Raw genomic sequence first — 21,962 nt, 5'->3', positions numbered from 1 at the left:
GCATTAAGTATCATCACTAAAACCACTGCAAAGGGTAGTTGGGTTTTCGAGACTAGCTAGTCTGGTCTCTGTGTGGCAGACTGACTTGAAGCTGGGGGGAGAAGCCTGCAGCCTGAGCCTGCACCACATCAAACTGTGGCAATTCATTTCTGTAACAGGCCCCCTTCATCAAGGCTGTGTTTATTGAATAATTCACTTACACCTCAGCCTCCTCTGTCTGTGAGAAGTCAACCTGATTAGGAAAAAGAAGAAAGGCACTGTTGATTTATTAACAGAATAATAAGCTGTTGGAGAGGTGTTGCTATACTACTGTCTGATGTTAGAGGTGTTACTATCCTACTGTCTGATGTTAGAGGTGTTACAATCCTACTGTCTGATGTTAGAGGTGTTACTATCCTACTGTCTGATGTTAGAGGTGTTACTATCCTACTGTCTGATGGTAGAGGTGTTACTGTCCTACTGTCTGATGTTAGAGGTGTTACCATCCTACTGTCTGATGTTAGAGGTGTTACTATCCTACTGTCTGATGGTAGAGGTGTTACTGTCCTACTGTCTGATGGTAGAGGTGTTACTATCCTACTGTCTGATGTTAGAGGTGTTACTATCCTACTGTCTGATGTTAGAGGTGTTACTATGCTACTGTCTGATATTAGAGGTGTTACTATGCTACTGTCTGATGTTAGAGGTGTTACTATCCTACTGTCTGATGGTACAGGTGTTACTGTCCTACTGTCTGACGTTAGAGGTGTTACTATCCTACTGTCTGACGTTAGAGGTGTTACTATCCTACTGTCTGACATTAGAGGTGTTACTATCCTACTGTCTGACGTTAGAGGTGTTAGTATCCTACTGTCTGACGTTAGAGGTGTTACTATCCTACTGTCTGACGTTAGAGGTGTTACTATCCTACTGTCTGACGTTAGAGGTGTTACTATCCTACTGTCTGACGTTAGAGGTGTTACTGTACTACTGTCTGATGGTAGAGGTGTTACTATCCTACTGTCTGATGGTAGAGGTGTTACTATCCTACTGTCTGATGTAAGAGCTGTTACTATCCTACTGTCTGAGGTAAGAGGTGTTACTATCCTACTGTCTGATGTTAGAGGTGTTACTATCCTACTGTCTGATGTTAGAGGTGTTACTATCCTACTGTCTGATGTTAGAGGTGTTACTATCCTACTGTCTGATGTTAGAGGTGTTACTATCCTACTGTCTGATATTAGAGGTGTTACGATCCTACTGTCTGTTGTTAGAGGTGTTACTATCCTCCTGTCTGACGGTAGAGGTGTTACTATCCCACTGTCTGACGGTAGAGGTGTTACTGTCCTACTGTCTGACGTTAGAGGTGTTACTACTGTCTGACGTTAGAGGTGTTAGTATCCTACTGTCTGATGTTAGAGGTGTTACTATCCTACTGTCTGATGTTAGAGGTGTTACTATCCTACTGTCTGATGTTGGAGGTGTTACTATCCTACTGTCTGATGTTAGAGGTGTTACTATCCTACTGTCTGATGTTAGAGGTGTTACTATCCTACTGTCTGATGTTAGAGGTGTTACAATCCTACTGTCTGATGTTAGAGGTGCTACTATCCTACTGTCTGATGTTAGAGGTGTTACTATCCTACTGTCTGATGATAGCGGTGTTACTATCCTACTGTCTGATGTTAGAGGTGTTACTAATCTACTGTCTGATGTTAGAGGTGTTACTATCCTACTGTCTGATGTTAGAGGTGTTACAATCCTACTGTCTGATGTTAGAGGTGTTACAATCCTACTGTCTGATGTTAGAGGTGTTACTATCCTACTGTCTAAGGTTAGAGGTGTTACTATCCTACTGTCTGATGTTAGAGGTGTTACTATCCTACTGTCTGATGATAGCGGTGTTACTATCCTACTGTCTGATGTTAGAGGTGTTACTATCCTACTGTCTGATATTAGAGGTGTTACGATCCTACTGTCTGTTGTTAGAGGTGTTACTATCCTCCTGTCTGACGGTAGAGGTGTTACTATCCCACTGTCTGACGGTAGAGGTGTTACTGTCCTACTGTCTGACGTTAGAGGTGTTACTACTGTCTGACGTTAGAGGTGTTAGTATCCTACTGTCTGATGTTAGAGGTGTTACTATCCTACTGTCTGATGTTAGAGGTGTTACTATCCTACTGTCTGATGTTAGAGGTGTTACTATCCTACTGTCTGATGTTGGAGGTGTTACTATCCTACTGTCTGATGTTAGAGGTGTTACTGTCCTACTGTCTGACGTTAGAGGTGTTACTACTGTCTGACGTTAGAGGTGTTAGTATCCTACTGTCTGATGTTAGAGGTGTTACTATCCTACTGTCTGATGTTAGAGGTGTTACTATCCTACTGTCTGATGTTAGAGGTGTTACTGTCCTACTGTCTGACGTTAGAGGTGTTACTACTGTCTGACGTTAGAGGTGTTAGTATCCTACTGTCTGATGTTAGAGGTGTTACAATCCTACTGTCTGATGTTAGAGGTGCTACTATCCTACTGTCTGATGTTAGAGGTGTTACTATCCTACTGTCTGATGATAGCGGTGTTACTATCCTACTGTCTGATGTTAGAGGTGTTACTAATCTACTGTCTGATGTTAGAGGTGTTACTATCCTACTGTCTGATGTTAGAGGTGTTACAATCCTACTGTCTGATGTTAGAGGTGTTACAATCCTACTGTCTGATGTTAGAGGTGTTACTATCCTACTGTCTAAGGTTAGAGGTGTTACTATCCTACTGTCTGATGTTAGAGGTGTTACTATCCTACTGTCTGATGATAGCGGTGTTACTATCCTACTGTCTGATGTTAGAGGTGTTACTATCCTACTGTCTGATATTAGAGGTGTTACGATCCTACTGTCTGTTGTTAGAGGTGTTACTATCCTCCTGTCTGACGGTAGAGGTGTTACTATCCCACTGTCTGACGGTAGAGGTGTTACTGTCCTACTGTCTGACATTAGAGGTGTTACTACTGTCTGACGTTAGAGGTGTTAGTATCCTACTGTCTGATGTTAGAGGTGTTACTATCCTACTGTCTGATGTTAGAGGTGTTACTATCCTACTGTCTGATGTTGGAGGTGTTACTATCCTACTGTCTGATGTTAGAGGTGTTACTGTCCTACTGTCTGACGTTAGAGGTGTTACTACTGTCTGACGTTAGAGGTGTTAGTATCCTACTGTCTGATGTTAGAGGTGTTACTATCCTACTGTCTGATGTTAGAGGTGTTACTATCCTACTGTCTGATGTTAGAGGTGTTACTATCCTACTGTCTGATGTTGGAGGTGTTACTATCCTACTGTCTGATGTTAGAGGTGTTACTATCCTACTGTCTGATGTTAGAGGTGTTACTATCCTACTGTCTGATGTTAGAGGTGTTACAATCCTACTGTCTGATGTTAGAGGTGCTACTATCCTACTGTCTGATGTTAGAGGTGTTACTATCCTACTGTCTGATGATAGCGGTGTTACTATCCTACTGTCTGATGTTAGAGGTGTTACTAATCTACTGTCTGATGTTAGAGGTGTTACTAATCTACTGTCTGATGTTAGAGGTGTTACTATCCTACTGTCTGATATTAGAGGTGTTACGATCCTACTGTCTGATGTTAGAGGTGTTACTATCCTACTGTCTGATGTTAGAGGTGTTACTATCCTACTGTCTGATGTTAGAGGTGTTACTATCCTACTGTCTGACGTTAGAGGTGTTACTATCCTACTGTCTGACGTTAGAGGTGTTACTATCCTACTGTCTGATGGTAGAGGTGTTAATATCCTACTGTCTGATGTTAGAAGTGTTACTCTCCTACTGTCTGATGTTAGAGGTGTTACTATCCTACTGTCTGGTCTGAAGGAGAATGACGAGACGCTAAACTGTAAAAGTTCTGGTTTTATATGGCTGAACAAAATAGTACTTTAAGATTCAGATTGTTTATGTACAGGGTTGCAGGTGTGATTGCAGGGTACAGTGAAAAGCTTAGGCTATGAGCTCCAACATGCAGGACTAAGTCAAATAAAACAATGAAGATGGGCGGGTGCTGCCAAAAACAAATAATAATGTGTAGGCTACATTGTCCTGCAAAATCATTCCAAAATCATCCCGCAAAATCATCCTGTTTTCCTGCATTTGGGTATTTTGTGGTCACCCTAACTGTAGTTCTGTAGTGGAGAGTAACCTTCCCCACTCAGGAGCAAACCATCTGACCCTATTAGGCTTTTTCCATTATAGCAATATTATGACACCCATTAAGGCTAGTTACTGATCCTGTGACTACACTTCCTGGATATGCTCCAGTGTAGCCAATCAGATCACATCAGACCTGCAGGCTTTTTGCAAGTTCCCTGTAACATTAACCTAACACAGCAAGCGTAAAATAAATTCCATGAAACTAGATCCCCTAAATATTGCTCTAGAAGAAGACAAAAGTGTTGGGGGAGGTTCTCTTCTCCACTGATCAACCAATCCAGTAAAATGTGGAGGAGGAGTTAAGACGAAGTGTCGCCTTGTTAACGTCCAAAAGAGGAAGTCGTGTCACAGGCTGTCTTTCCATTTCGCCTGAAAACCAGAACATCCGTTTGTTGGGGACTCGGCAGAGGCTACTATAACATCTAAACTCCACTTAGCTGGCATCGGCAAGAACTCCTAAAAAGTGTGCTTCTCGTGCACACATACTCAGTAGCCCAAAAGTGGAAAGTAAAACAAGATGCTCCAATGGGCAGGAGGTAATGGCAATAAAAGAGAAGAGGAGTGACCTTGCAAACAGAAAAACAAACTGAACACCAAATGAACATACATTAAATGTAATTTGGTTGTGTGTTTGTTTTTCTATTTTTTAAGATACGGTACAGTGAACGAAAAACTTGTTGGTGACATATACAGTAACAGTCAAAAGTTTGGATACACCTACTCATTCCAGGATTTTTTTTTTATTACTATTTTCTACATTGTAGAATAATAGTGAAGACATCAAAACTATGAAATAACACATATGGAATCATGTAGTAACCAAAAAAGTGTTAAACAAATCAAAATATATTTTATATTTGAGATTCTTCAAAGTAGCCACCCTTTGCCTTGATGACAGCTTTGTACACTCTTGGCATTCTCTCAACCAGCTTCATGAGGTAGTCACCTGGAATACATTTCAATTAACAGGTGTGCCTTGTTAAAAGTTAATTTGTGGATTTTTTCCCCCTTCTTAATGCGTTTGAGCCAATCAATTGTGTTGTGACAAGGTAGGGGTGGTATACAGAAGATAGCCCTATTTGGTAAAAGACCAAGTCCACATTATGGCAAGAACAACTCAAATAAGCAAAGAGAAATGACGGTCCATCATTACTTTAAGACATGAAGGTGTGTCCAAACTTTTGACTGTACTGTCTCGGCTCTCCTTCACTTTTACTTCTACATACTACGGGCGTACGCAGACAGACGCACACACACATGCAAACACACACGCCTGAGTAAACACCTCAGGCAAGAGGTAAAGGTCAGTTTGAAGGTTGAATGAGGGATAAAGTATTGTTCGAACTTACTCAACCTGGTCAGACTGCATTAGTATCAATGTAGCATGTGCAGTAATAACCAAACGGATTGTTGTAGCCTACAGTAAACTGCTCTTATTGGCTTTATTATACACTCTTAGAAAAAAGGGTTCTTCAGCAGTCCCCATAGGAGAACCCTTTATGGTTCTAGGTATAACCCTTTTGGGTTCCAGGTAAAAAAAACGTTTGGTTTCCAGGTAAAAACCCTTTTGGTTTTCAGGTAAAAACCCTTTTGGTTTCCATGTAGACCTCTGTAGAAAGGGTTCTATATGGAACCCAAAAGGGTTCTATATGGAACCCAATATGGAACCCAAAAGGGTTCTATCTAGAACCAAAAGGGTTCTACCTGCAACCAAAAAGGGTTCTTCAAAGGGTTCTCCTATGGGGACAGCCGATGAGCCTTTCAAGTTTCTAGATAGTACAGTCTTAGGAAAAAAAAGAAGGTGCTAAGTGTTTTGTTTTGTGACACACAGTCTGTCTGAATGTTGTTCACATGGATGGATCTTCTATTGTACTTCTCCTGTGCAAGGTTAGTCTTTGGTCCAGCTAAAGGGTTTGTAAGATAACATTTAAAAAAAAGAACTGTATAAAGAAAACAGTTTCTGCTAGGAAAAATGCAGGTTTGTCCTCCTCATCATTGATTTCTATTTGAAAGCCCACTTCTTACATGCATCTAATGCCACTCTCTCTACACTCATTTCCCATTTGCTGTACTGTACCTTCCACCATGCTCTTCTAACTCTCTCATGTCTTTTCCCTTGGTACATTTCTGCCCCTCTCTCTCTGGCTCCACATCAACACCCCTGTAAACACCAAGGCAGGCAGCTTTTGAGAACCCTGTCCTTTGACCTTTCCAGCTTGTCACGTGTCAGAGTTCAGATAGCTGCAGTTTCTCACACGCGGTGTCTAATGTGGTCATCAGAGCCATGCCCCCCCCTTCTCACCACTCCTCCAGCACCCAACCCCGCTCTTTCCCCCTCATGTGCACTTCGTAAAGGTCACCCTCTACCCCACCTTACCCGCCCTCCCCTCAAATCCCAGTGGTCTGCTTAACCTTAACCTATGCTGGGGTTTTATTGCACTGTAAAAACAACAGAGTGACTCACACCCTCCTTCCCAAATGGCACCCTAGTGCAGTAATCTGGTCAAAAGTAGTGCGCTACAAAGGGAAAAGGGTGCGAATTAAAGTAGATTAAAGTCCACACCTGTTTTACTTGGCACATGTGGCTAATAACATTTTATTTGATTTGAGACGCAGTCCTGGTCTCGGGGCAGATTGGACTAGGGAGCTGTGCCACCTAGGATAGAGACCATGACTCAGAACCTAGCTACAGTATGGTACAACAGGAGGCTGTAGTAGTACACAATTGGTACACAATTGTGATACACAATTACACAGTGCCAAGTGGTGCTTGCTGCTGCCTGGGACTCTCTAACATCCAGCTGTCCTTCTTGCATTAGCTGTTTTGAAGTGGAGACTATGCTACTGCTAAAATAATTCAGAAGAATAAGAAAAAACACCACTCAACTATAGCTATGTCTATTGAACCATAATTGAAATAACAGAAAACACTGTTGCCATGGCGTTTCCGAGCGAAAGCAGTTGCTTTGACCTTGCAGACTCACTGGATTGTGACCACTAGCGGTTCTGGGGGGGGGGCAGTGCCCCTGTGACAACAATTTTGGACCCCCTTGTGGCCCCCCTAAATGTGGAGTATGAAATAATTTTGACATAACTAATTTTTGCTATCGTTCTTTTTTTACATCCGTTATTAGACAGTGGCAACGATGATGATTATGAACATGGTCTTTTGCCTGCTAATGCCTGCAATGCAGTGAAGGAAACGATATGACAACAATAACGTTTAATGTAACTGGCCCCAGCTTGGCCCCCCCCAGTTGAAATGGTCTAGAACCGCCACTGGTTGTGACACATTTCATAAGAGCCCCACAAGTACTACAAGAACGTGTCTCCTGCGGCTGCATGTGACGCAATGACATTCATAACAAGATATCCCTGAATCAAAGTCGCCACTTTGAATTTGTGCTTTGATTGCATTTCAGTTGAATGACATTGCCACTGTGAGTTAGCGCGGGGTTCCCCCCAAGGCTGTGGGCTTTCTGCCTCATATGACCTGCTAATAGTGTAATGGACAACACACATTGTCCTTTCACTGGGAAACCTTTTAGCTGAGACCTGAGGGACTCCAAATGTCACACTGTTGCTAGGCTTGTGGCAGAGGAGCAACCCACTGGAGAGCAGAGCAAAGCAGAGCGAACATCCAGCCAAAGCCAAGTGGGATGAGAGAAGCAAAGGTGTGGGATCATGGATGGGGCCGGGACTGAGGCTGACAGTGGTGCTGGGACTGGGACTGAGGCTGGGGCGGGCAGTGGTGCTGGGACTGAGGCTGGGGCGGGCAGTGGTGCTGGGACTGAGGCTGGGGCGGGCAGTGGTGCTGGGACTGAGGCTGGGGCGGGCAGTGGTGCTGGGACTGAGGCTAGCAGTGGTGTTGGGACTGAGGCTGGCAGTGGTGCTGGGACTGAGGCTAGCAGTGGTGTTGGGACTGAGGCTGGCAGTGGTGCTGGGACTGAGGCTGGCAGTGGTGCTGGGTCTGAGGCTGGCAGTGGTGCTGGGACTGAGGCTGCAGCGGGCAGTGGTGTTGTGACTGAGGCTGGCAGTGGTGTTGTGACTGAGGCTGGCAATGGTGTTGTGACTGAGGCTGGCAATGGTGTTGTGACTGAGGCTGGCAGTGGTGCTGAGACTGAGGCTGGCAGTGGTGCTGGGACTGAGGCTGCAGCGGGCAGTGGTGTTGTGACTGAGGCTGCGGCGGGCAGTGGTGTTGAGGCTGGTGCTGGGGATTGGATTGAGGCTGGGTATGGCAGTGGTGCTGGGACTGAGGCTGGGGCGGGCAGTGGTGCTAGGGATGGCGCTGGCGTTGCAGCTGAGCTGTGGTGGTGGAGGTCCTTTTGGATCATCAGACACCTCCATACCCTCCCAGGCAAAACAAAGGACTTGACCTGATTTTCTCTGGGACATTTCATGGCACTGTACATATAGTCCAGTTCCTCCTATTACGATGCTGGACTGACTATGGTAGTCCCTCAGTCTCCCTGGGATAATCTAGATAAACTGAAAGGGCAATGAGTCATGGCAGTTATTCCCGCCGGAGAGATGCTTTCCTAAATTACACCTCAGATCACCATTACCGTGTTGGTGTTTCCCTTTGTACTGTCCACCATGTCCACACAGTCCATGCTAATACAGGGAGGAGATGTTTCAAATCCACAACATCATATGACACCCTGAAATAACTCTTCTGAATATAAATCCCTCTACTCTTTCTTCTCTTCCTCCTCCTCCCCAGCCCGGACCGCGTTGTCCCATTAGGCTCTGTAAAACTCACCCAGATAGTAGCTCATGCAGTGTGTGCAGCAACCCTGCCCTGTCACCAGTCTATATTGACTGGATAAAAAGCCCCTATTGACTTTGCCACTGCACTGAACAGGCATGAGAAGAGAAGAGAGAAGTCCTCAGAGACAGGCTCCATTGAGGCCAGGACACTGTGAACAAAACCAGTACCATATCAAACCCATCCTGCATACACAGGTAAAGTGTAACACACACAGTACACTGATCTTTAACAAACCACGCTTTCAATTTCTGTATTAGCCAATAATGCATTTGCAAGGCTATTCTCTCTGACATCCTTTCATTCATTCGTTATCTTAGTGGATGCGTCGCCTCTCTTATCTCGTCATTTGTGTTTATGAGAGAGTGCAATTCATGGGTATTTTAGTTTGCATGTCCACATATTTTTCATAATGTACGCCGCACAATAACACAATGGCATCGTTTTATAATTCAACGCAGACAGACACAATAATATAACGAAAACTACCATGGGAATAAAGGCCATGATGGGCCATGAACATATCCAATTGCTATCCTATATCCTATTCATGTACAGAGCACATCCACTCAATCCATGTTGTGCGAGGCACAGGGGTCTGGTGACGCGATGGATGATTGGGGAAGAATGTGAGGCTGGAGAAAGTACCTCATGAGGACAATGAATCATGGTAATACTGTGTTACACTGAGTATTCACTCTCTCTGTTCTCTCTCGCACTCTCTGTCCCCCTATCTCTCTCTTTCTCTGCTGGGACTGAGGCTGGGGCGGGCAGTGGTGCTGGGACTGAGGCTGGCAGTGGTGCTGGGACAAAGGCTGGCAGTGGTGCTGGGACTGAGGCTGGCAGTGGTGCTGGGACAAAGGCTGGCAGTGGTGCTGGGACTGAGGCGGGCAGTGGTGCTGAGGCTAAGGCTGGCAGTGGTGTTGGGACTGAGGCTGGCAGTGGTGCTGGGACTGAGGCGGGCAGTGGTGCTGAGGCTGAGGCTGGCAGTGGTGTTGGGACAAAGGCTGGCAGTGGTGCTGGGACTGAGGCTGGCAGTGGTGCTGGGACTGAGGCTGGCAGTGGTGCTGGGTCTGAGGCGGGCAGTGGTGCTGGGACTGAGGCTAGCAGTGGTGTTGGGACTGAGGCTGGCAGTGGTGCTGGGACTGAGGCTGGCAGTGGTGCTGGGTCTGAGGCTGGCAGTGGTGCTGGGACTGAGGCTGCAGCGGGCAGTGGTGTTGTGACTGAGGCTGGCAGTGGTGTTGTGACTGAGGCTGGCAATGGTGTTGTGACTGAGGCTGGCAATGGTGTTGTGACTGAGGCTGGCAGTGGTGCTGAGACTGAGGCTGGCAGTGGTGCTGGGACTGAGGCTGCAGCGGGCAGTGGTGTTGTGACTGAGGCTGCGGCGGGCAGTGGTGTTGAGGCTGGTGCTGGGGATTGGATTGAGGCTGGGTATGGCAGTGGTGCTGGGACTGAGGCTGGGGCGGGCAGTGGTGCTAGGGATGGCGCTGGCGTTGCAGCTGAGCTGTGGTGGTGGAGGTCCTTTTGGATCATCAGACACCTCCATACCCTCCCAGGCAAAACAAAGGACTTGACCTGATTTTCTCTGGGACATTTCATGGCACTGTACATATAGTCCAGTTCCTCCTATTACGATGCTGGACTGACTATGGTAGTCCCTCAGTCTCCCTGGGATAATCTAGATAAACTGAAAGGGCAATGAGTCATGGCAGTTATTCCCGCCGGAGAGATGCTTTCCTAAATTACACCTCAGATCACCATTACCGTGTTGGTGTTTCCCTTTGTACTGTCCACCATGTCCACACAGTCCATGCTAATACAGGGAGGAGATGTTTCAAATCCACAACATCATATGACACCCTGAAATAACTCTTCTGAATATAAATCCCTCTACTCTTTCTTCTCTTCCTCCTCCTCCCCAGCCCGGACCGCGTTGTCCCATTAGGCTCTGTAAAACTCACCCAGATAGTAGCTCATGCAGTGTGTGCAGCAACCCTGCCCTGTCACCAGTCTATATTGACTGGATAAAAAGCCCCTATTGACTTTGCCACTGCACTGAACAGGCATGAGAAGAGAAGAGAGAAGTCCTCAGAGACAGGCTCCATTGAGGCCAGGACACTGTGAACAAAACCAGTACCATATCAAACCCATCCTGCATACACAGGTAAAGTGTAACACACACAGTACACTGATCTTTAACAAACCACGCTTTCAATTTCTGTATTAGCCAATAATGCATTTGCAAGGCTATTCTCTCTGACATCCTTTCATTCATTCGTTATCTTAGTGGATGCGTCGCCTCTCTTATCTCGTCATTTGTGTTTATGAGAGAGTGCAATTCATGGGTATTTTAGTTTGCATGTCCACATATTTTTCATAATGTACGCCGCACAATAACACAATGGCATCGTTTTATAATTCAACGCAGACAGACACAATAATATAACGAAAACTACCATGGGAATAAAGGCCATGATGGGCCATGAACATATCCAATTGCTATCCTATATCCTATTCATGTACAGAGCACATCCACTCAATCCATGTTGTGCGAGGCACAGGGGTCTGGTGACGCGATGGATGATTGGGGAAGAATGTGAGGCTGGAGAAAGTACCTCATGAGGACAATGAATCATGGTAATACTGTGTTACACTGAGTATTCACTCTCTCTGTTCTCTCTCGCACTCTCTGTCCCCCTATCTCTCTCTTTCTCTTCCCCTCGCTTTCTGCATATATTTAACGGCACATGCGATCAATTCATACGGTTGAATGCTTCCCAGAGAAAGCGTGGGACCCTGTGCAACAGAAGGGGACTACACTGTACAGTACAACAGTCCCACAGATTTACTTCACTGGTGTAACTTTGAGAAAGGTGGGAACTGAGAAGAAAAAACGGTGTTTTAAAAGTGCAAGGTTGCACTTATACAGTAAGTGTGATATGAACAAGGGTTCTGTTTGTTTATCAAATGTTGCACTCTGACCCCACGCGCACACACACGCACACACACAGTACAGACAGACTCCCCCTGCATATGAAGCCCTTGTCTCCACCGGCCTGGGATATCAGATACTTTTCTGTGTTTAATCATTGATATGTCCCAGGATGCCCAGAGGCAGCCACTAGTGTGGGGTAAAACCATACTCTATTCATTTTAATGAGACTACTCCAGTCAATATTTCATTTCCTCCTTCAACTACACTTTGGAGATGTTATATGAGGTTCCTCCAGTGCAAGCTGAGCAGCAGGGTTAGGAGGGAGAGAGAGAGAGAGAGAGAGAGGTCGTGCAGAGTGAGCAGCAGCGAGCCACGCTGGAGAGAAGAGTCGGGGGCAATGACGAACTAATTGGATCAATAGAACCACAGATCCACACTCTGACGGTCCACATTACACTAGCTCTGCACTAGATAGAGTTAGATGGAGAGGGATGAGAAGAAGAACGGAGAGCCTAGGACAGAGGGGAAGACGGGGCCCAGAAATGAGACAATACTTCCTTATCCATTAGGATATTGATTTATTTTAAATTTAAAGGGTAACCAAGAGAGAGAGAGAGAGAAAGAGAGATGTGTGTGATTAAGACAGTCAGAACCACAGATCCTACTGAGATGGAAAGAGAGTGACAGGAAGGGCCTGAGGTTTGACACCAGACAGACAGACAGCCTGACCGACCAACCAACAGACATGGCTTTAGACTTGCTCAATCAGGGTTGGCAGCCTGATCCTGTCAAACAACAGATTATAAAACACAACACCACTAAAGCAGCAACATTCATTTTGACAAAAGGCCCTGTCCGTTCTGGATCATCATCATCATCTGCTTCATCTTGTCTTAATCTGCTAAAGACATTTGGCCCACTCCCCAGAGAGAGAGCAGACATGACCTACATTTGTTTTGTTTTTTAACATTCTGGGATTAAGCGGGTCGGGAATAATGGAAACATGACGTGTGTGTGCGGCATCTGATGAGATGTTCTTATTTCCCTAATTCTGTCTCACTCCTTCCCTTCTTCTCAGTTCTCCGCCCCCCACATCATTCAGGCAGGGTGTTATATTTAATGAGGATCTCCTGCTGTAACGTAACCAGTAGTAGGTTTGAACGTGGAAGTGGTGATCGACTACCGGTTAGGCCTCATCCTGCTTTAAGTTACACTACATTTAACAGGCAGATTCTCAAACTCCATTGAAACAGAGGGCTTGACCACTTTACTCTCTGCCAGGATCTTTAACCAAGAATAAATTCCTCAGAAAGCCAAAAGGATACAGTTCAGTTTTCCAGAAGACACTGTAGAATTATATTCCATAACCAGCCAGTATCCAAACAAAACCACCTGCTGAAAAATACAGCAAATTCAAACCCTAACCAGCCAATACAATCCTCCACAAAACCAAAACCAGGAAAGACAAGGCAAAATATAAACCAAACACCAGACCAAAATGACCCAATAGGTTTAGAAACAGAAATCATCAGTGGAGGACCGGAAGAGTTTAGATGACATCACCACTGGAGCACATAATACTCTTCAGAGTAGCAGCCATTGGTCGAGTCATGGGTGAGCTTATTAGGCTTGACCTTTCAGTGAACTACTGCCAGGCTGATTTATGGCAATAAGGGCAGAGCAGATGACCCCTGACCTCTAGTGCATTACTGGAGCCACTAGATTAGTCTCTCCTCCAGGTTATCTGGGGGGATATCACTGCCTCGCCTTATCCACTGAACAACAGGAACACTGGTCACACAGATGCATACAACATACTGTAGATAGTATAGCTTGCTACAGATGTAGGATTTTAAATTAGATCACCCTATTTTAGGAGAAAATCTCCAATCATTATAATCCACATAATAATTCACATTTCCTGTTGCTGCAGGATTATTTTCGTGTTACAGCAAACTGGCTCAAATTAAGATTCTACATCTGTCCACTCATCCAGTCTATTCTGTTAAATCTTTCTCTTCATTTACAAATCTATGATCTGTGCCTGTCTTGACAGGACACTGTAGCCAGAAGTTTAAAGAGTGCAGGGTGAGAAAGTCTGCTTCTTCGGCATTGTTGCACCTGAAGGCTAGGTGAGAATTTGTCGGGATTGGTGGGTATCAAGAAAGATTTTTAGGCTTGTGGCAATTTTTTGTTGATGCAAACAAAAGTTTAGGAACCACTGATGTGGAATCAAGTGATGGGTTGGGAATGAACCCTTAGTAGGCTCTACTGGTCTCTTTCTCCAACGGACAGGTACATTTTTTCAACGTCAGGGCCCAAAGTGGTTAGCGTGGTAGCTATGGCATGCTCTGAGCGGCATGTAAGTGATTTTGATATTTGCTAACATATGAACGAATTCTGCTGTCCAGCATGACGCGACCTGCAGCAAATTGGACCTCCTGTAGAGTTGATCAAACGTTACAGTTCTTCTTTCATATCCCCCGGTGCCAACCCAGCATGAGGTGAGCATGCCTTACGAAGATTGGGTAGCTTTTAATTAATTACTTTGAAAACAATATGTTGGGCTGGATGAAATGATATCACAGTCATATGATATCACAATAATTTAAACGATTACAATATACTGTAAATAGGGCCTCCTGAGTGGCGCAGCGGTCTAGGGCTCTGCGTCGCAGTACTTGAGGTGTCACTACAGACCCGGGTTCGGTCCCAGGCTGTGTTGCAGCCGGCCGCGACCGGGAGACCCATGAAGTGGCGCACAATTGGCCCACGTCGTCCGGGTTAGGGGAGGGTTTGGCTGGCTGGGTTGTCCTTGTCTCATCGTGCTCTAGCGACTCCTTGTGGTGGGCCGGGCGCATGCACGCTGACTTCGGTCGCCAGCTGTACGGTGTTCCCTCCGACACATTGGTGCGGCTGTCTTCCGGGTTAAGAAGCAGTGCGGCCTGGCAGGGTCGTGTTTCGGAGGACACATGGCTCTCAACCTTCACCTCTCCCGGGTCCGTACGGGAGTTGCAGCGATGGGACAAGACTGTAATTACCAATTGGATATCACAAAAAAGGGGTAAAAAGTACCCCAAAAATAAATAAAGAATATACTGTAAATGCTAGGAGAATGCAAGTGAGCATCCCTGTTGGTTCAGCTTCAATGTGAAAATGCCTGCTCCTGTTTAGTCTATTGAATGTAACTCTGGTGAAGTGGTTGTAGCATAGAACAGCATTTTACTCATGTGTGTTGTTTACTTTACAGCAAAGAACTGAGAATAGGTCGAAATTCTGGTTTCCAATGATTTGCATACAATTTGCATATTGCAACAAGGATAGATGACACCAGTTATCTCCCAACCCCAATACAATGCCAATGGACATTTAAGAAGGAATTAACCAGAAATAAAAGTTAATTAAGTAAGGTACATCCAAAGACCATCACATTTAACAAATACATATCACATTTAACCCAGTCAGCTTAACTCAGTCAGAAACTCGGAATCACAGCAAAAACAAAAATATCCACAGGCGACATTTGAGGAAAAACGTGATGCTCACAGCCACATGCCCCTCCCTAATATGCATGCTACCTTCCCATGGCTGGCTGAGAGCGATGGCTGGGAATGCCCTTCTTCTAGAGCACTGGTAATTTCTTGTGTGTCATAAAGATAATATCTGGAGGCCTTATCACATGTCTCAGTGTCTGGTGCGCAACACAGAGGAAGGGAGTAATCTTTAAAATACATATATTTTTACAGTCTATCAGAGAAATACAGTGAAAGAGAGAGAGCAAAAGTGAAAGAGGGAGAGAGAGAGATAGAGAGAGAGATACATGAAGACCAGCAGGAGTGATTCAACTCCATGGGTGTTGATGACTATGTGCACCATCTTAACCATTTGAAAAATGAAAGATTTTAGTTGGATGATAAACCACTTGCTAACAATGTAGCCCATTTAGTGTTACTAGATACAAACTTCAGAGTAATGTAGCTGTCAACCGTGACCCAGGCTACATAATGTATTTGACAGACCGATCAGTCTTGCCTAGGCAAGGCTGAGAGCTCTGGAGGTCATGTGACTATAGGATTAGTTTGAGCCCAACTGAAAGGGGCGGGGTTAGTGGGGGTAGGGGTTAGCACGAGCCTTGCTTTCACCACATGCTTTTTCATAGACCCAGGGACTCCTCCCCTACTACAGGATCTCTTTCCCTTTAACTGTCTTTCTCTCTTCCTCCCTTCCTCTTCTCGCTGCTTGAAAACATTTTCAACCCGTTTCACGCTCACCCTAGTGAGGTTTAATCTCTGCTTGGACTGGACAACACACTGTTACTCAGCTAAAGGCAGAGAGAGAGAAGAGAGAGAATGTAAAAAGAAACCAATCAACACCGTGGCCATATGAAAAAGGCCACGCCACACACTGAGGTACTCGTTGGCTGTGTTTGAGATCATTAACATCATGATGTATCATGGGTAAATCATGAATGACTGATCTAGAACTAAGATTGAGTCGTTTTTTAGATGTACAGTGATTTGTAGACCAGTCAGTCTCGACTCGCCTTTAAAGTCGGCTTCAATGTTGAACGTGCTTCCTTGTAGCCTACATGACACCGCACTCTGATTGGGCAACACTTCCCCCTGCTCAAATTGGAACTACCTCTTAGTCCTAATCTAAGATTTGATTATTCTACCCCAATAACAGCTAGTTATCCTACCCCAATATACGATTTTCAATGGTCAAACAAGGACAATTTCAACCTCCTATCAACACCTCCTCCCCTTTTCCCTTTTCTTCCTCCTTCCCTCCATCGGCGTGTATTCATGGACGCCAAGAGATGCCATCTTCGGTCTCTCTGTGTTTCAGCATTTTCCTTCAATATGTGTAGGCCATCTATCTGATGCTGTCTGGTTTAAAAGAGTATGACATTGCTGCCGCCTGTAGAATTGAAAGCAGCGAGCATTTGGCATCCCTTGATAAAGAATAAAATAATAATAGCCAATCGGCATTGAGATAAACTGAGTGAGCTCAACTGTGTATGGTCCTGGCGCGCCAAAAAAAAGTGTCAAGGGAGGGAAGCCAGTTTGGATTTAGCTTCACACCAATCACATCACATCCGAAGCAACACGTAATTTACAGTAAAACAAATCTTGTTGTCATTGTTCTCCGGTGGCTAGCTAGCTAAAATCGGCCCTTTCCTAAATTAGCCAAGGATGGAGATATGGAGAAATGGATTTAGACTTGTGGTTTGACTTAATTCTCCGTACTGGACAATGATTATAACAGCGATTCTGATCTAACCATACATTGTGCCCCTGGACTGAGAGGATGAAAGTTCAATATGTAGCTAGATGTAGTACGCTAATATTAACTAGCTGGCCTGGTGCATTGTTGGCCATGAAAGGAAGTTAGGCTAGTAAGCAAGCATTTTAGCCAGGTAGCATACGACAACAAAAACTAAAAGTGTGTACTGTATGACAGAGTCATGAAAGAGAGGAGGATGGCATTGGTTGTTTCTCTACAAGTAGGGCGAGTTGACATGTTTGTTCTACTTGCACACACACACACACACACACACACACACACACACACAAATCAGAACCATGGACAGCCACATCATATTTAGCTTTCATTGATTGGACTAAATTATTTTTGTTATCTTAGTTATCACTGTCTGTATTAGACTAAGCAGAGGTGATTTGATGATGTTGAAATGTTGAAGTTGAAATGGTGCTGGAACAGTGGAGGCAGCTCCTGTTTTCTTTGAGACTTGCGGAAAACTCTCCGTGGTTCTAAATCAATAGTTGTTTAGTAGTCTGAAAATGTGGGAAACATTAACTTGCTTGATCATGCTGTAGGTCATGTAACTGTTTGTTACGTGCAATATGCTTCGTGGACACCGGACAGATGTTGCTCTCCGGTTTTGTGATGAAACAAAGGTGTGGTTGAATTTATTCTGCCACTGTCTTCTTATTGTCTCGACCTTAGGCCTATATATCACAGTGGCAAGGCATATGAAGTAACAGGTTATAGAGCAAACAATGCAATTATCACAACACATAGGTTGTAAAATGGCTTTTTTTTACCTGGCTTGGATGGCTTCCTCTCCTCAACTGTATGAGATAATCTGTGACTGTGTGACTCCTGATTTAAAGCATTCTGACAGGACAAGGGATTAATGACTGATAACCAAGCCAGTAACTTTTCCCATATACAGTGTACACCATTAATATTATGATTATGATTATTAATAACAATAATCTTCATAATAATAACAGATTGTATTTGTATAGTGCTTTTCATTACAGCAATGACAGGTGCTGTTAGATTACAATGTACTTTTTCTGACTGTTTGGAAGTGTAAACAACACTAAATCAATTCTAAGTAATAGCAGTCTGTTCTAACAAAAAGAAAATGTAAAGCCTTTGTTACAGCATAGCAAAGATCAAAAAGCTGAATCTGTGAATTTGCTTCATCTTACATTTTGCATGAGGCTTGGTGCTCACGGAATTAGTAGGCTATTAAACAAACACTCAAACAGGCTGACAGAAGCTATATCTGTCTTATTTCTGTAGATATACTGTGCCTTCAGAAAGTATTCAGACTCCTTGACTTTTCCCACGTTACGTTAGAGCCTTATTCTAAAATGTATTACTTTTTTTTTTTTACGGAAAATTCTATACACAATACCCCATAGTGAAAAAGAAAAAAACGTGTTTTAGAAGTGTTTGCTAATTTATTGGCACCCCTGTATTTGGGGAATTTCTCCCATTCTTCCCTGCCAACCTCTAAAGTTCTGTCAGGTTGGATGGGGAGCGTTGCTGCACAGCTATTTTCAGGTTTCTCCAGAGATGTTCGATTGGGTTCAAGTCCGGGCTCTGGCTGGGCCACTCAAGGACATTCAGAGACATGTCCCGAAGCCACTCCTGTGTTGTCTTGGCTGTGTGCTTAGGGTCGTTGTCCTGTTGGAAAGTGAACCTTTGCCCCTGTCTGAGGTCCTGAGAGCTCTGGAGCAGGTTTTCATCAAGGATCTCTCTGTACTTTGCTCCGTTCATCTTTGCCTCGATCCTGACTAGTCTCCCAGTCCACGCCCCTGAAAATGGTGCCATGTTTCCTCCAGACATGATGCTTGGCATTCAGGCCAAAGAGTTCAATCTTGGTTTCATCAGACCAGAGAATCTTGTTTCTCATGGTCTGAGAGTTCTTTACGTTCTTTAGTTCTTTAACTCCAAGCGGGCTGTCATGTGCCTTTTACTGAGGAGTGGCTTCCATCTAGCCACTCTACAATAAAGGCCTGATTGGTGGAGTGCTGCAGAGATGGTTGTCCTTCTGGAAGGTTCTCCCATCTCCACAGGGGAACTCTAGAGCTCTGTCAGAGTGATCATCGGGTTCTTGGTCACCTCCCTGACCAAGGCCCTTCTCCCCCGATTGCTCAGTTTGGCCGGGCAGCCAGCTCTAGGAAGAGTCTTGGTGGTTCCAAACTTCTTCCATTTAAGAATGATGGAGGCCACTGTGTTCTTGGGGACCATCAATGCTGCAGAATGTTTTTGGTACCCTTCCCCAGATCTGTGCCTCGACACAATCCTGTCTCCGAGCTCTACAGACAATTCCTTCAACCTCATGGCTTGGTTTTTGCTCTGACATGCACTGTCAACTGTGGGACCTTATATAGACAGGTGCGTGCCTTTCCAAATGATGTCCAATCAATTGAATTTACTACTGGTGGACTCCAATGAAGTTGTGGAAACATCTCAAGGATGATCGATGGAAACAGGATGCACCTGAGCTCAATTTCAAGTCTCAAAGCAAAGGGTCTGAATACTTATGTAAATAAGGTATTTCTGTTTTGAATTTTCCTAAAAACCTGTTTTCGCTATGTCATTATGGGATATTGTTAGTAGATTGCTTAGGGAAAAAAATATTTTATCAGTTTTAGAAAAAGGCTGTAACCTAACAGAATGCTGAAAAAGTTAAGGGGTCTGAATACTTTCTGAAGGCACTGTATATGGATGCTTTATAAAGCCAGACACATTTAAGTTAGGCTATTGATTATAGACCAAATGTAGTTGGGATTTCCTCGCTACTCCATTTTCTTTGACAATTAGGCTAAGGCAAGGGCTGTTTCCTTGTCTCTGCTGCTGCTGCCTCTGCCGCATTGTTCTCAATCCCAATATGCTGGTTAACTTTGCTATTATGCACATAGCAACATAGGGAAAGTCACACTGAAGATTATCTTTTAGAATCGTGGACAGCGACCGTACCCAACATTTGTTATAAAATAATATTAGATATATTAGTGTTGCACCATTATTTTTACATAATACAAGCATATACAAAATCAGTATCACATGTCTTAGAGTGATGGACTATGTCATCCCTGTGGCCTCCGCATTGGATTAGTCCACTGAGACAGGCGCGAATCAGACAGGTGTCTTGTGCACCATGAAAAAAAAAAATGACGACTGCTCGACTAAAGAAATCTCAGCCGACCAACAGCGTATTGACCAAACAATCGACCAGTCGACTAAATGGGGCCAACCCTAAAATATGTACAATATGTACAGAGCTCTCTGTCTATGCGACCTCACAGTGCCATGGAAACCACAGAATCAAAATGTGTTACATCCATGAATTCATCACAGGCATGCATGGAATACTTCAACTAACCATCCCTTTTCACCAGCATCAGAGCAACCCACCCATGCACCAAAACCTCTCATCTTCCTCTTTCCTCCACCCCTTCCAGTAAAGACCCATCAGGTCAGTATCCCTGCCATGGCTTGCCTGGTAGCAGGGAAGGAGATAAAGTGGGGGAACCCTGGCTAAGTACACGGGCATGCTGTGACCACATGGCCTGTTGAGAGACAGGATCCTTAAGCATAGGGTTTCCCCTGTTCCCCTGCTGTTTCTGGGGCTGTCTCTTTGTGTCTGTTTCTGCTCCCTCCTTGCCTAGGACAGGTTGTGCTGTCCAACTCATGTGTGCCCGGCATGCCAACTGTCCGCGCTAGCCAGACCCAAAACGACCTCGGAAACTTTGTCTTGGCAGTGGAAACGGCCAGTTACATAGTCCAGTTGAATTAACTGTGTGGGCTCCCCAGGCAGCGCTTCACATAATGTCAAGTGGGTCAGGGTTAAGTGGTGCAAACAATCCTTGATGGTTTACCATAACGGTTTTCATTGATGTCTGACCTAGTGCTTATTTATTTTAGAGAGGGAAAACACATCCCAAATTGTGCAGATGAAGCTGGGCAGATAATCCACTAAGGAAAATCTACTGGACCTAGTACCACAAATACTTTGCAGGCATCAGGACAGAAAGCCCAATACAGTAATACAGCAGAACTTATAAGTGATACAGCAGAACTTATAAGCAGCCAAAGAGCAAACGGAACAGAGCCAGAAACCTTTCAAAAATCCAATCTAAGTAATAAAACATATATAGAACCAAAGTCAACACTATTTTTTCAAAAGTCCTCATCTGCTAAAGGGCATGCAGCCCCAGGGAGAAGTAGTAGATAGCAGTGAACATGGTATGACAGGAGCACTCGGGTCAGGAACATCATTACTGCAAGCATCCTTCTTTCAATCTCTACTTCAAACCAAACAGGCAAGATGACCTGATGTTGAGTACCCAACTAGTCAGAGAGCCCTGGATGGTGAAAGGGTGGTGGAGGAATAAGGAGTGGTTGTGGGTGGTGGAGGAATAAGGAGTGGTTGTGGGTGGTAGGGGAAAAAGAGTGATTGTTGGTAATGGAGGAATAAGGAGTGTTTGTGGGTGGTGGGGGAATAAGGAGTGATTGTGGGTGGTGGGGGAATAAGGAGTGATTGTGGGTGGTGGGGGAATAAGGAGAGGTTGTGGGTGGTGGAGGAGGAATAAGGAGTGGTTGTTGGTAATGGAGGAATAAGGAGTGGTTGTGGGTGGTGGAGGAATAAGGAGTGGTTGTTGGTAATGGAGGAATAAGGAGTGGTTGTGGGTGGTGGGGGAGGAATAAGGAGTGGTTGTGGGTGGTGGAGGAATAAAGAGTGGTTGTGGGTGGTGGGGGAAAAAGGAGTGGTTGTGGGTGGTGGAGGAATAAGGA

At 44.7% G+C, this 21,962-nt stretch overlaps 2 protein-coding genes across 2 annotated transcripts in view; both read right to left on the bottom strand.

The window, feature by feature from the left end:
- LOC106607295 (signal transducer and activator of transcription 5B) overlaps positions 1-21,962 on the bottom strand; it is a 96,100-nt gene that overhangs the window by 70,226 nt on the left and 3,912 nt on the right. The window lies entirely within an intron of this gene.
- LOC123743446 (skin secretory protein xP2-like) lies at positions 9,570-14,619 on the bottom strand. The gene has a single exon (XM_045720584.1). The coding sequence runs from the start codon at positions 10,574-10,576 to the stop codon at positions 9,647-9,649; it is 930 nt and encodes a 309-aa protein (XP_045576540.1). The 5' UTR covers positions 10,577-14,619; the 3' UTR covers positions 9,570-9,646.

Source organism: Salmo salar, chromosome ssa06, assembly GCF_905237065.1.
Source record: "Salmo salar chromosome ssa06, Ssal_v3.1, whole genome shotgun sequence".
NCBI lineage: Eukaryota > Metazoa > Chordata > Actinopteri > Salmoniformes > Salmonidae > Salmo > Salmo salar.
Note: the sequence above shows the minus strand (reverse complement) of the source record. Positions and strands in the feature narration are given on the sequence as shown.

Excerpts from the sequence above, each read along its gene's own strand:
- LOC123743446 (XM_045720584.1), bottom strand. The coding sequence starts at position 10,576 with ATGTACAGTGCCATGAAATGTCCCAGAGAAAATCAGGTCAAGTCCTTT.